At 37.2% G+C, this 13,995-nt stretch overlaps 1 protein-coding gene across 1 annotated transcript; it reads right to left on the bottom strand.

Moving 5' to 3' along the window:
- Positions 1 to 9,237: 9,237 nt before the first annotated feature.
- On the bottom strand, positions 9,238 to 11,174 carry LOC120177015 (lysine histidine transporter-like 8). Its single transcript, XM_039183280.1, has 4 exons — positions 10,748 to 11,174; positions 10,515 to 10,651; positions 9,870 to 10,429; positions 9,238 to 9,782 (listed from the first exon to the last, which is right to left on the bottom strand). The coding sequence occupies exons 1-4, from the start codon at positions 11,137 to 11,139 to the stop codon at positions 9,318 to 9,320; spliced, it is 1,554 nt and encodes a 517-aa protein (XP_039039211.1). The 5' UTR covers positions 11,140 to 11,174; the 3' UTR covers positions 9,238 to 9,317.
- Between the last annotated feature and the right edge of the window lie 2,821 nt (positions 11,175 to 13,995).

Below are 13,995 nucleotides of genomic sequence, written 5' to 3'. Positions count from 1 at the left end.
CCATGCTATCCACGCTGCCCATTTGTCCGGACATCTCATTTACATTGAGATTACTGACACTAACCCAATGGTGGGCTAAATAGATACGACCGTGAACTAAAGAAAAACTTGAAGAATAAAGATGGAGGGCTTGTCAAGGTAATAACCTCAGTTTAAAAATTCCAACATGTATTGGTATTATAGGTGGTAAGTTTCTTTAGCTCTTTAGAGGGAAGTGATATGATGTTGGGTCTCCACCATCCCCCTCACCTTGAGCTAGCATGTGGAGCTACCGTGGTATAAGCGACCTTCTCCTAGTAGGTTAATATGGAACCTATGTGTGTGGGCATTGAGACCAAGCGAATGGTACGATGTCTCTCTAGGATGATACCTAGGGAAGGTTTGGGGCCAATGGGCCCTATATCGCGCTATTGGTTGAGAAGTGAGATTGCAACCTAGCATCCGCTATGCCCCGCGAGATCTCCCGTCCCAGAGTACTTGTAGCTTTGGGATTATGTTATAGCTCGGGGACTAATATGTGGGTTTTTATTTGGACAGGTTATTCTGAGATCGACTAATGAACTGAAGGATCATTCTTAACCAATGTGGTTTGGCTTTATGACGAGTTAATATGGGGCTCAGATCTATGTTGTGAAAGACTTACTTGTTTGGGAGTTGTCATATTCAACTGTCGCACGACGTAACAATATGACCGAGATGTTATGTCGTTGACAGTTTGTATCAGAGCACAAAGGTGTATCATCTTGTTTGGTTAAAAGCACGAAGGTACTCGCTTCATTAATTAAAGCATAATGATGCTTGTTGCTTGTTTGATACATAGTTGTGATTAGTTGTCGAATTGAGCACAAACTTGCTGAATTATTGGCTGCAGCACTAAAGTGCTCAATCATTGTCAAAGCATAGAGGTGCTAGACTCTAAATTGATGCATAGAGGTACTCAATCAATTTTAAAGCATAGAGATGATATATACTAGTTTGAAGCACAAAGGTGCAATATTCTAGACTGAAGCACATATGTGCAATATTCTAGACTGAAGCATAGAGGTGCTCAGTCATTTTTAACTGCACAGAGGTGTCAATTTATCGATTGAAGCACAGAGGTGCACAATTATTACAAAGCACAGAGGTGTCAGATTCTAGACTGAAGCCAAATGCTCAGTCATTTTTAACTGCATAGAGGTGTCAGTTTATCGATTGAAGCACATATGTGCTCAATCGTTAATTCAAGCACAGAGGTGTTATGAATTCAACACAGTGGTGCTATTTTTTCTATTTTAGGAATGGTGGTGTTTATTTGTGTTGCAGGCATAGAGGTGCCAACAAACAAAATGGAATGGTTCGTACGCGTGATGGTGGATTAATAAGCTCTCACAGAGGTGAGGATCAAGAAGTTGCAGCGTCAGTCATACAGGAGATCAGTTCTGTGGATCGACAAAAGTTAGATGAGATTGAAGCCACGCTAGCGGCCCTTAATGCTCACATGATATCTAGTGATTGAATAAGGAGAGTCGAGGAGATTCAAGAGGAATTGGTTGAGATAATGACTGGATTAAAGAACGAGTCAAGAGATGTCATAGTTGTCATACAACTTTGGTATGAGGAGCTGAAGGCCCAAGTTAGTGTGCTTCAAGATGTTGTAGCTAGTTTGTCTGCAAACCCTAATAAAAGGAGGCATACGAGCCAAGATCCCTGATTCCCAATATTTTAATGGGGGTTAGGGATGCTAAAGAGCTTGAGAATTTTCTGTTTGATATGGAGCAGTGTTTTTGGGCAATGTGCATTGAGTCTGAGGAAGATAAGGTGTCAATGACTTCGATGTATCAGGGAGGTGACACTAAGTTATGGTGGCGGTGCAAGTTCAAAGATAAAGTGTGTTGCGTTAAGACTTGGGATACGTTAAAGAAGGAATTGAATTCATTTCTCCATGATAATTTAGACTATAACGCTCATAAGAAGTTGAGAAAATTGTCCCATACATGAACATACAGAAGTATGTGAGGGATATCTCAACTTTGATGCTAGATATCAAAGTTATGCCTGAAAGGGATAAATTGTTTCATTTCCTTGAAGGGCTCAATCCGTGGGCTACGCTTGAGTGTCAGAGGCAGAAAATACAAGATTTGACAATAGTGATAGCTGCTGTTGAGTTCCTTAATGATTACAACGATCATCCTGGAAAGTGTGAGACACCTTTTACGAGTGGAGCTAGTACCTAATAGATGGGTGGCTTGAGGGGAGAAGACAACAGGTTAGAGAGCAAATATGAGATTCCCTAGAAGGGACCCAACCCAAAATAGTGTTTATGCTGGTCCTAGATCGAGCAATAGAGGGAATATACCCTCATTGAAGTGTTTCCTTTATAATGGGCCTCGTCGGGTTGTAGAGTGTCCACAATGAAGTGTTTTTAATGCCATGGTGCTATCAACGAAGGTCGGAGTGCAAATGAACGCTCCCATGTAAGATAATGAGCCTAAGCCAGCTAGAATGAGTTCCATTCGATTCATAACTGCTTTACAGTTCCGGTTGAGTAATTCAAGCATTTCACCAAGTTGGATCTCAAGTCGGGATACCATCAAGCGAGGGTGGTCGAAGGGGATGAACCGAAAATGACTTGTGTGACTCAGTGTTCCATGACTACCTCAATAAGTTCATAGTCATTTATTTCGATGATATAATGATATTTAGCACTTTCATGGAAGAGCATCAGGCGCATCTTCGAGTGGTGTTGGCTAGATTATGAGAGAATCAATTGTCTATGAAGAAGAAGAAACGTGCTTTCGTCCATATCTAAGTCCAATTTTTAGGCCATGTCATTGAATAAGGGCGCATTCGTACGGATAAAGAGAATGTGAAGGCTATCTAGGAGTGGCCAACCCCACAACATGTCAGTGAGCTCATACATTTTCTCGGTTTGGCCAATTATTACAGATGTTTTGTGGATGACTATTCCCGTAGGGTAAAATCACTCACTGATTTACTGAAGAAAAGTAGTGAGTGGGCTTGGTCAAAGGAATATAAAGAGGCATGTGATGATTTAAAGAGGTGGTGATCAGTGAGTCAGTTTTTACCTTGCTGAATCTAAAAAAAACCTCTGGAAGTAGAGACGGATGTGTCAAATTACGCAATTAGAGGGGGTACTGTTACAGGATGAACATCCCATGGCATTTGAGAGTAGAAATATAAATGAGACTGAAGTGTGATATACGTCCCCGGGAACAAACTTCTAACTGTAATTCATTGTTTGAGGATTTAGAGACATTATATGTTGGGTTCCAATTTTGTGGTAAAGAAAGATAGTATGCAGTTAGCCACTTTTGACTCAACCGAAGCTGACAACAAAGTAAGCTAGATGGCAAGAGTTTCTAGCAGAGTTTGATCTCAGCTTTGAGCATAGGCCAGGGAAATAGAATCATGTAGCTGATGTGCTGTGCCGCAGGGTAGATTTTGTAATGCTCTAACGTGTGGAGTAGGCAGAGTGCTTTAATATCACGCCAAGCGCTTCAACGCTGAGAGTATACAGGGGAAACAGAGTTCATGCCAAGCGCTTCTAGATGGGAGTAGACAGAATGACCTGATCTGACATCGAGCGCTCTAATGCATGGAGTAGGCATGGTGAAATAATTTAATATTGCACAGAGGTACTTAAATTGTGAAGTTTGTGTAAGGGTACATCGTTGTATTATTCACGTAAGGGTACATGTTCTTTTAGCATAGAGGTGATTGTTTGATGTTCGCGCAAGGGCGCATGTTATTTGGGCACATATGCACTTGTTAGATATTCGTACATGAGTGTTTGTTCTTTATGGCATATGAAATGCTGATTTATAATCTTTACGTATGGGTTCTTATTCTTTTTGGCAATATGATGCTTAATTTCTTTATCTTGTGTAGAACGCTTGTTATTTTAAGAATGTTGGTGCTTATTGGATTTTTGAGGAAATTAGGAACATTAGTAAATGAGTCAGGGGACCTTAACAATGTTGAGGATCTTTGAGAACCAAAATAGGTTGAGGAAATGGTTGAATTGAAAAAGGTCTTGATGGTGACACTAATAATGTACATGTTACTAGGTGACTATATCAAATGGATCATTATATACGTGATAATTGGCTAATCATGCCGGTAAACCATCTATGTGGCTAATACACTGAGTTCGAGGCAAAAGGGTAAAAAGAGGTAATTGTGTCAATAAAATATTATTTGACATTTTATTGATTGTAGGGAAAATACCATGAAACATGATGGGACTTGTGACGAGGACGTCAGCAAAAGTTGGGTGAGAGAGAAGATTGAGGGACACATATTTGGATTAAGTGTATAATTCATGGGAATGAGGTACAAGGATGTTCATGATGAGATCGTCATGAGAATGAATGGGGAGAGAAGACGAAGTCGCAGGATGCAAATTCAAAAAGAATGGTTTGAGCAAGACAAATCACTTGGCATGACGTTAACAAGAGATAATCATAGAGGATGATAAACCTAAGGTACTTCGGTATCTTGGTATTAGGTATTTGGATTTGTGTTATATTTATAGTAGCAAATGTTCTTGAAATGGTGTATTTGGAGTCGTATTATAATTATTGGGATAACAAATGTGTTTGTTAGTAGTGGTGTTTAGTGTTTGAGCAGGTATATCGTTACTATTAAGGTAGGCTTAGACAAGAATAAAAGTGGGTGAGCCTCTATCCTTTGTCGAGGATACTGCAAGTGAGCAATCGTGAGCTCGATGGACCAAGTTTAGGCATGGCATTTATGAAGGGATGAGAGAACTTGAGTTGGGACATGTATAACATAATTGAGTGCCCATATGTTTTGAGCCAATATGGTACCTTTGGGAGTGATTACCTAGATCTTGTCATATGTTACACATAATTTAAAATGTCGCAAAACAACAGGTATGCGAGGGGTAACACACCAAGTGATGTGTCATATGGTTTAGAATATGTGATGATGTTCAGAATGTTAGACATAACAACGGTGGTTCCTCAAGGTTATATCCTTAGAAAGAAAAAGCTCAATGATAATGAGAGAAAAAGAAAGTAAGTGGGTTTACTCTACCCAAAGCTATGAGTTTGGTGTCTCATGGAACGAATCATGATCTTAGTTTGTGAGGGAAAGCGACAGGCCTCATGATAAGGTTCAACTCTATGCAACAAGGTAGCTAAGATATGGTTTGTGTCGATAAGGACATTGACCAAAGTGAGTAGGGGAGGATGTCAGGGACATTTCATTTCCATGAGATTACCCTGATAGTAACCCGATGGTGGGCCGAGTAGATGCGACCGGGAGCCAAGAAAAAGCTTGAAGAATGAAGATGGAGGGCTTGTCAAGGTAATGGCCTCAGTTTAGACATTCCAACGTGTACTGGTATTATAGATGGTAAGTTTCTTTATCTCTTTAGGGGGAAATGATCTGGTGTTAGGTCTCCACCATCCCCCTCACCTTGAGCTAGTATATGGAGCTACCATGGTATAAGCGACCTTCTTCTAGGTTCATGTGGAACCTAGGTGTGCAAGCATTGAGACTAAGCGGATGGTACGATGTCTATCTAGGATGACACTTAGAGATAGTTTGGGGCAAGTAGGCCCTATATCACACTATTGGTTAAGAAGTGGGGTTGTAACCTAGTATCCTCTATGCCCCACGGGATCTTCTGTCCCAGAGTACATGTTACTATGGGATCAACTAATGAACTGAAGGATTATTCTTAGCCAATGTGGCTTAGCTTTATGATGACTTAATATGAGGCTCGGATCTATACTGGGAAAGGTTGACTTATCTGGGAGTTATCCCATTCAAATGCTTCATGGCGTAACAATAGGGCCGAGACGTTATGTCCGTGACACCATGCACCCCAATAACAAACTAACAACTGCCACAACAAACTCCTTAAAAATTCACCTCACGTACCTCACTCACAAATATTGTTATTATAACATTCTCCCTACTATGTTGGACTTCACAAATCAACACTATTGTTAATGCTAAGTTAGTGATGAAACGTGGGAAAATAAGATTTACAAAGTGGTTTGATAAAGCCATCTATGAGTTGAAATCAACCAAGAACACAATTAACACAAACCGACTCATCGACAACCATTTCTCGAACAAAATGAACATCAAACTCAATGTTCTTAGTGAGCATGAAAAACTGAATTGGTAATGCTAAGTTAGTGATGAAACGTGGGAAAATAAGATTTACAAAGTGGTTTGATAAAGCCATCTATGAGTTGAAATCAACCAAGAACACAATTAACACAAACCGACTCATCGACAACCATTTCTCGAACAAAATGAACATCAAACTCAATGTTCTTAGTGAGCATGAAAAACTGAATTGGCACTTATCATCACCACACTCGTATTATCACTCCAAACAATCAGAACTTCATTAGAAGCAACTCCCATATCACCAATCAAATCTTGTAGCCACACAAGTTCAAATACCACATTTGCGATGTCACGATATTCTGCTCTTGTAGTAGACCGGGACACAGATCATTGTTTCTTCGAACACCAAGAAACCAAATTATCATTGTTTTCCGACTTAGTCGAACCTTTTCAAAAACATACTTGATCGTTTTCGCACTTTAAAGTTAAGTTCCCAAGCATTTTTTATTCAAACGATCGATCCCTTAACAAAAGGATAGACCCACTTGACCAAAGGATCAATCCCTTGGATTCCAGTGTATTCGGGTTTGATCCCTTTACAAAAATGATCGATCACCTCGATGAAAATGATCGATCTCTTCCCCTTAAAAGATCGATTTTTTTTAGAACGGTCGAATTGTTTGAGACAAATGAAATGCGATATAAAATAGAATCAATTCTAGTTTTATGGATTCTTTCCTTGTAACTGAAGGCAGAATATATTACATGATCAAATGTTAAATTCAATTTCTACTTTCTATGGATTTAGCTTCTTCTCGTATATTCCTTTGGTATATTAATTGCCCTTTAGTAGAATCAACACAATATATTTTGGGAACAAGTCAATGGTTTTACATACCAAAATACTGATTTAAAATCATTACAAAGGAATGCTTTTTAATGGGTAAATTATCCTTAAATGTGGCTGAACTTCAAAGTTTGAATCAGTTTTAAACTGATTCGGTTCTAGTGCTCAACTTTAGTTTTTGGTTTAATAAAAATATTGGACTGTTAAATCACTAATACATAGATGATGTGTCGATTTGTATCAACATGAAGTTAAAAAATTGATTTTTTTATTGGGTAAACTACTTGGATGACCACCCAACTATGGGATTGGTATCGAAACGAAAACCATTTTCAAATTTACTTCAATATGACCATCAATCTATTTAAATAGATTCAATATAGCCACTAGCCGTTAAAATCTAACGAAGGGGTGACGTGGTAGTTAACATAAATTTATATAATTACATATTTGATCCTCAATACTTGTATATTCTATCAATTTAGTCCTAATTCTAATTTAATTCAAAAAACTAATCATCCAATCATGATGTGTCGTGTGTCAATCAATTATTGAGACATATTTTAATAGTTACACGTTTCATAATCTTAATTAAATGAATTTTCCCACCAATCAGGTGATAACATGTGTAACCAAGGTCCCAGGTTCAATTCCTCTCGGCAACAAAATATGTCTCAAAAATCAATTGACACATGACACATCTTGATTGGAGGATTATTTTTTAGAATTAAATTAAAATTAGGACTAAATTGATAGAATATATAAGTATTGATGATCAAATGTGTAATTATACAAATTTATGTTAACTGCTACATCACCCCTCCGTTAGATTTTAACGGCTAGTGGCTATATTGAACCCATTTAAATGGTTCAGTGGTCATATTGAAGCAAATCTGAAAATGGTGGTCATTTAGATACCAACCCCATAGTTAGATGATCATCCAAGTAGTTTACCTTTTTCTATTCCATCTCAGCTGTATTTTTCTTCAAAGTTTAGATTTTTTTCATCAATTTTTAGTTGTTACTAAAAACCATCATTCTTCAAATTCTTTTACAACAATTCTAGACAAGATAACTCGTCTTATTGTCCTTACCATTTTATCGGTCTAGATTTTCCGAAAACCTCTTTATAATTCATGATATTAAACATAAAAAAAATCCATTATTTTTTAGGTTTGAGGGTTTTCTTAGATTTTAGGGATTAGGTGTTTGCTTGAAAATGTATATTGTTAGATCCTGCTTTGGTATCGATTGGCCTTTTCTCATGGTAGAAGAATGCTTTCGTGGTGCGTCGTTCTTCGAACCGTTGTTTGAAAGGTTTTAAAATTTAATGACAAAATTGATATATAAACTAAAGTTTATTTAACGATATATCGACTTGATACTTTATTTCATCCAAAATTAAAATTCAATACTACAGTAAAAACAACTAAAATAATTAGTGATAAAATCAACACATAACTTAAAATTCAATAATATTCTATATAATTTATCCTTTTTAAAAACTAGATTCTGATCACATTTGGATTCCTATCAGCATTTATCAAATTAGAATCTAAAAGCTCAGCCAAAGCCTTCCCACATCTCGTTTTATTGGAGAACACAAGCACAGCAGATTCAGCGTCAATTTATTGTCTCAAATAGCTACGATTCTTCAAGAATTTTACCGTTTCAGGTTCTTTTTAACCATTCTTTATAATTTATTTACCGACCAAAAACATCTGAAGTTAAATAAATTCTTCATGCATGAATAAGGCGTCTAGAATTTCAGAACCTTTTTTGTCTTCATATTTGGTCTGGTGAGACACTGACTTGGCATTGAATATATTTAGTTTTTTCCACTTTGCTCTGCTGCGTGTGGAGCTTTGATATTTCAAGCAGCCTAGCATGACTTTAATGGCCTCGGGTGAGACTTACTACAAAAATATTAAATTAAAAATACATAGATCAAACCAATGGGTTGGTTCAAGTTGTAAGTAACTTGTTATCGTTTAAGTAAAGTTTCGAGTTCGAATCATTTTTGTATGCAAAAAATTTTTGCAAGGAGACTCACCCACCAAAGTCAAGTGTGCGGCTCGGGTCGATCCAGATTAGTGAAGACGAAGCCTTGAAATTAGAGGGCAACAAAAAATATACAGAGATCAAATTTGCAATTTACATATAATACAAGGACTAATACAAGAATATGACCAATCACAAAATATTACCTATTTTGATTCTTTGAATCTTATTATTTCGTATACAAAAAATATCTCACATTAATGCCTTACCAAACTGTAGTACATAACTTTATGCAGAACTTATTTGAATTAATGACATTAATGTATGAAATTACTAAGGGTTGAAGAAGTTCAAATCAACACCCCCTATCAATGATAACAAAGAGCGAAGCCGCTATCAAAACTCCACTTAGAGCCATCCCTAAGAGACCCAATGACCAATTCAGCCACCATTTTGGGCCAAAAACCTTGGGTTTCTTAACCTTAAGCCACATGAAGCATGGATAAGCTGAGGTCACCGGCAATGATATCCCGCCGATGAGACCGGCAAAGCTTGCCAAGAACGGGATTGCCACTGCCACGAAGAAGCATATGTAACCGAACAAAGCTCGGAAAATTGCTCGGAGCCACCACGGGGATGCCTCCTTCCTTTTCTTAACGTATAGGGATTCCATGTCGTCAAACATCGGCATTGCATAGATTTGGAATGAACTTAATGCGCTGATTATGACGAATAAACTTGTTAATCCGAGGATGAAGTCGGACGTGTTTTGCCCGTGGAATGCGAATAGAGCTGTTAGCATGCCCCCATCTGCCGGTATCTGTTATTGAGTAACAAAATGTTAATTTTTTTGTTGGGTTAATGCGGAACTTACTGAATTATGGTGAAAGGTTGTAATAAGTAGTACCATTTGACCATAAGCCCAATAGCCAACGATTGCAAGAGGGAATAAGCACATTGCCACGAGCGTGTAAGCGACCTTGACTCCCTTCCACATCGGCACACGCGACGGGTGCTTCTCGTCCGACGGCATGGTTGCCTGAATCTCCAGTATGAGATTGTGGCCTCGAAACGCAAAAGCAACGATCCCAAGTGCATTTAAAACGTCGAAAATCCTATTAACTTCAGTTCTTCCTCGTACCGGGTTATATGATACTCCAGGCATTCTGCCCTCAGCAAGCGAAACAACCCAAATCAGAGTGCAGTACCCAAGAGCCGTGATGGCTCCCACCAGCGACACACCGGCGATCGAGTTTAAGTTAGGCAGCTGGGACAGAAGCACCGCGGCAGAAGTGAATATCAAGTACCACTCCACGGTGGTTGGCGGCTGAGCGGAGCATGTTCCTCCGCATAAAGTATCGAAAAACAATTGACATGACGAGGCACCGATGATGATCAGAGTCACGCATGTTCCTGCCGATAGGTACATGATGGGGAACATTGCCAGCCATTTTGTCAATCTCTCACCTAAATTGATCACGAATAAACATTCAATATCAACTTGTAAATTCACAAGTAAATCGAGAATGTTACGTTATGTTAACGGACTTACCGAAAGTTGCGCCGCAGAGCTGAAGATATCGGCTGTAGCGCATTCCGGTTTCGATTGATTCATGGAGTTGCACCAATAAGTATAGAGTGTAAAGCTGCCATATGAAGCCCAATGTCAAGGTTATGACCCCCCAAGACCTGGAAACAACAAAAAGCATAGGTAAACATGTCACTTTTAGCTGCAAATTTCATACAACAAAGATCGAATCGAAAAGCTCGTCGTCGATTACGTACCACCCTAGGATTGTGAAAGCAACAGGGAGCACAAGGGCTTGAATACCAATCCCAGAACAGAGAGTATGAAACGCAGCGTAGTATGCATTTCCATTTCTCGACTCAGTGATGGGAAGCCAAGCATCATGAGGGTCAAGCCTGGTAAGCTTAAGAGCCCTTCTAATTGGACTTCCCAACGGAGTAATAAAGCGTGGGGTTCGGATCCTCGGGGTAACATTTCTCGATGTTTTGGCGGTCGCGGGTTGGATATGATCGTCCCCGGAAAGAAGCGGCGACCGAGTGAGTGACGGAGAGTGAAATTGCGAAGGAGGAGCCGATATCGGAGGCGTAGCTGCAGCCGAAGCCGGTCTCGGTGTTCCGGGGTAGGAACCTATTTCATTAACATCAACCATTTTGGTTTCCCAAATATGTTCTCACCTAATTATTGGTAATTGATTTCCCCTGATGTTCCATCACAAATATGAACTAATATATAGACTTCTTGGAACATAGACTTAATGGAGTAATATGAATATGGTTTACTGGTTACTGACGAGGAGTTGTTGATTTTAGACAAAATAGTTATAAATATTCTACTACTAATATTCAAAAGGCAGGAAAATAAACTACTGTAGCAGCCAGCCGGGGCTCAATTATTCGTATATTTTAAATCATATCCACTTTCTTAACTGATACTTCAACATGATGCTTTAGCAGCGCCGGTCAGTGAAAGTAACCATCCAATCTAGTTTTAGGTCAACTTACTACACACGAATAAAAATAAGACATACACTAAAGATAAAATTTATCTTGATTTAACATTTACGTATAAAAAAAGTACAAATTCATTATAAACATAAAAATCACAAAAATTATAATACATAATATACTAAAAAATTGTTATATATATCAAAACCTTATTTTTTTTTGTTGCTCTCCCGGTTTAAAGGTTTTACCTTGATTAATTCGGATCGATCCGCGTTGTACACATAGTTTTGGTGGGTGAGATTCCCCGCATGAATTTTCTTCATACACAATGACTCAAACTTAGGACATTGCTTATGCGATATCAAATTGCTTACCACTTGAACCAACCCATATTGGTCTAGTGAAATAAGACATTAGATCTTTTAAGCAAGGTCAGGAGTTCGAATCATAGTGATTGTGAATAGAGTAAACTGTGTTGGGATCACTCTTACATCTGCAATTCACGATCCGGATTAATTGATCAATAGATCGGATAGTGATGATTATACCAAAACCTGATATATTTTAAAACTCTTTAAACGTCCTTATAAAATGTCTATAACGTAAATATAAAATTATATCGTGAAACCTTTAAATAACCCTGAAGTTGGACAAAAAGGAAACTTGATAGTTGTTTTGCTTTTTGTTAATCTAATTCTGGGATTGACCATGAATTAGTCCTTCGAGAGAAACATATTCTTTTAAAAAATCAAAGTAAAAACCCTTTCATCGTTGAAACTTGAATAATATATATATATTTTAAAAATAACATTTTTATAATCACAACAACTAAAATTTCCAGTTAAATTAACCATGCTTTTCAGAGCATCCAAGAAAATACAGGAAAATGAAGAAAATAATAGCAGTTTCACACTTTCATCGAGTTCAATTTGCTGCTTTGTAAATTTATGGAATATAAAATTCTTTAGTAACTTTGAAAAACTAAATAATACAGCAAAAGGTGTGGGAATTTAAACGTGTAGTCAATGTTGTCCACAGTTTCCTGATGCGTTCATAACAAGTAAAGATGACATTTTTGAACGAAATGCATGGGATATATTATAGTATTACAATATTGTTGAAGAAAACAAGATTTCTATGATAAATTGTCAGATTTATTGTTTTATAATCTAAGAAGTGGCTAATAAGTAAATTAGATTGAACTTATGTTATATATTGTCAATTATTATGTTTGAATTCATTTGTTCAAACGTCCAAGTCCTATAGTACATTAAATGTAGGGTAAATGGATTGATGTAAACATACAACAATGGTGTGAGTGTGCGTGTAATATATTATATACACAAAAGGTGTAATTCATTAAATCAAAACACTAATTTTGAAAATTGTTTAATTGCTTGATTCTCATTGATGATTCATTAGGTTAAAAGTTTCCAATTGTTCATAATGTGAACTCCCTATAAATACCGTGTTAACCTACTAGGTTAAACACAATTGAAAACAACTCAAAAACTATTCAAAAAAAAGTTATCCTCAATTTTTTTGGTGATGGACGAAGACAATGAATAGTTCGTGATCTCGACGGTTGTGTTACTGTACGCTGATCATCTCGTTGTTGTATCCTACGAGATAGACGACCAAAAATCTCAGGCACGGAGGAGTGATCGAAAATTTGTCTTAAGGAAATTGTGTAGTTGCAGGCCTTAACTCGGTTCCAATCATTGATTCTATACTCCTTCGTTTTGTTTTCATTATTATTTCATTGTAGCGTCTCGAATTGTTATACTTCTAACAGTTGTCTGAATTGAATATAATTGGAGTGTTTTAATTATATTTTTCAATCTCTAAGAAAGATAAGAGGATTGATGAATTACACCCATAATGGATCAAAATGGCTTTTTAAACTTATTTTTATTCGTTTTTAATAAATAAATTTGGTTAAATTATGTAATTACATGCTGGTACGTATGATATTGTTTTCTTATATTTATTATGTGAAAGTCAATTTATTTGATTGATTTCAGACCCTGACATTTATTACGTAAATATATCTTCTTTGAACTCTGACAAATTTCACAAGGTTTTGTTTTCCTAAAATAAATGTTGTTAAGTTTAAATGCACAACCTCATTTTTAACAATCTCATAGTATCATACCATCATAAGGACTAAAAGTGAAAATATTATCAAATTCAAGGATTAACTTTGATAAAAATAAATTTAAAGATTAAATAAAAAAAAAGACAGAAGTCAGCAAGTAAAAATTGCATGTGGAATGGGGGAAAAGTTGATTTATTTATTTTACGATAATAGACAAAAGAATAGCTGTTAATTAATCAGGAGAAAACAAGGAAGGGCAGTTCTCCTAAAGGAAGAAGCCAATATTACCAACGTGGAGCAGATGTTAACTAATAATCCCTACATGGTAAAGAATTAATGCTAAATGAGTTGGTACGTCTGCTTCGGCCCCGACTCAGTTTGAACCCACCGGTCTTCACCAAACACAGTTTCGTCAACGGAAAATGCCTGATTATATTGCAGAATGCAACTTGCAGCAATTTTA

Source organism: Hibiscus syriacus, unplaced genomic scaffold (genome assembly GCF_006381635.1).
Source record: "Hibiscus syriacus cultivar Baekdansim isolate YM2019G1 unplaced genomic scaffold, ASM638163v2 tig00112276_pilon, whole genome shotgun sequence".
Taxonomy (NCBI): Eukaryota; Viridiplantae; Streptophyta; class Magnoliopsida; order Malvales; family Malvaceae; genus Hibiscus; species Hibiscus syriacus.
The sequence above is the reverse complement of the archived record's forward strand: the minus strand, read 5'-3'. Positions and strand labels throughout refer to the sequence as shown.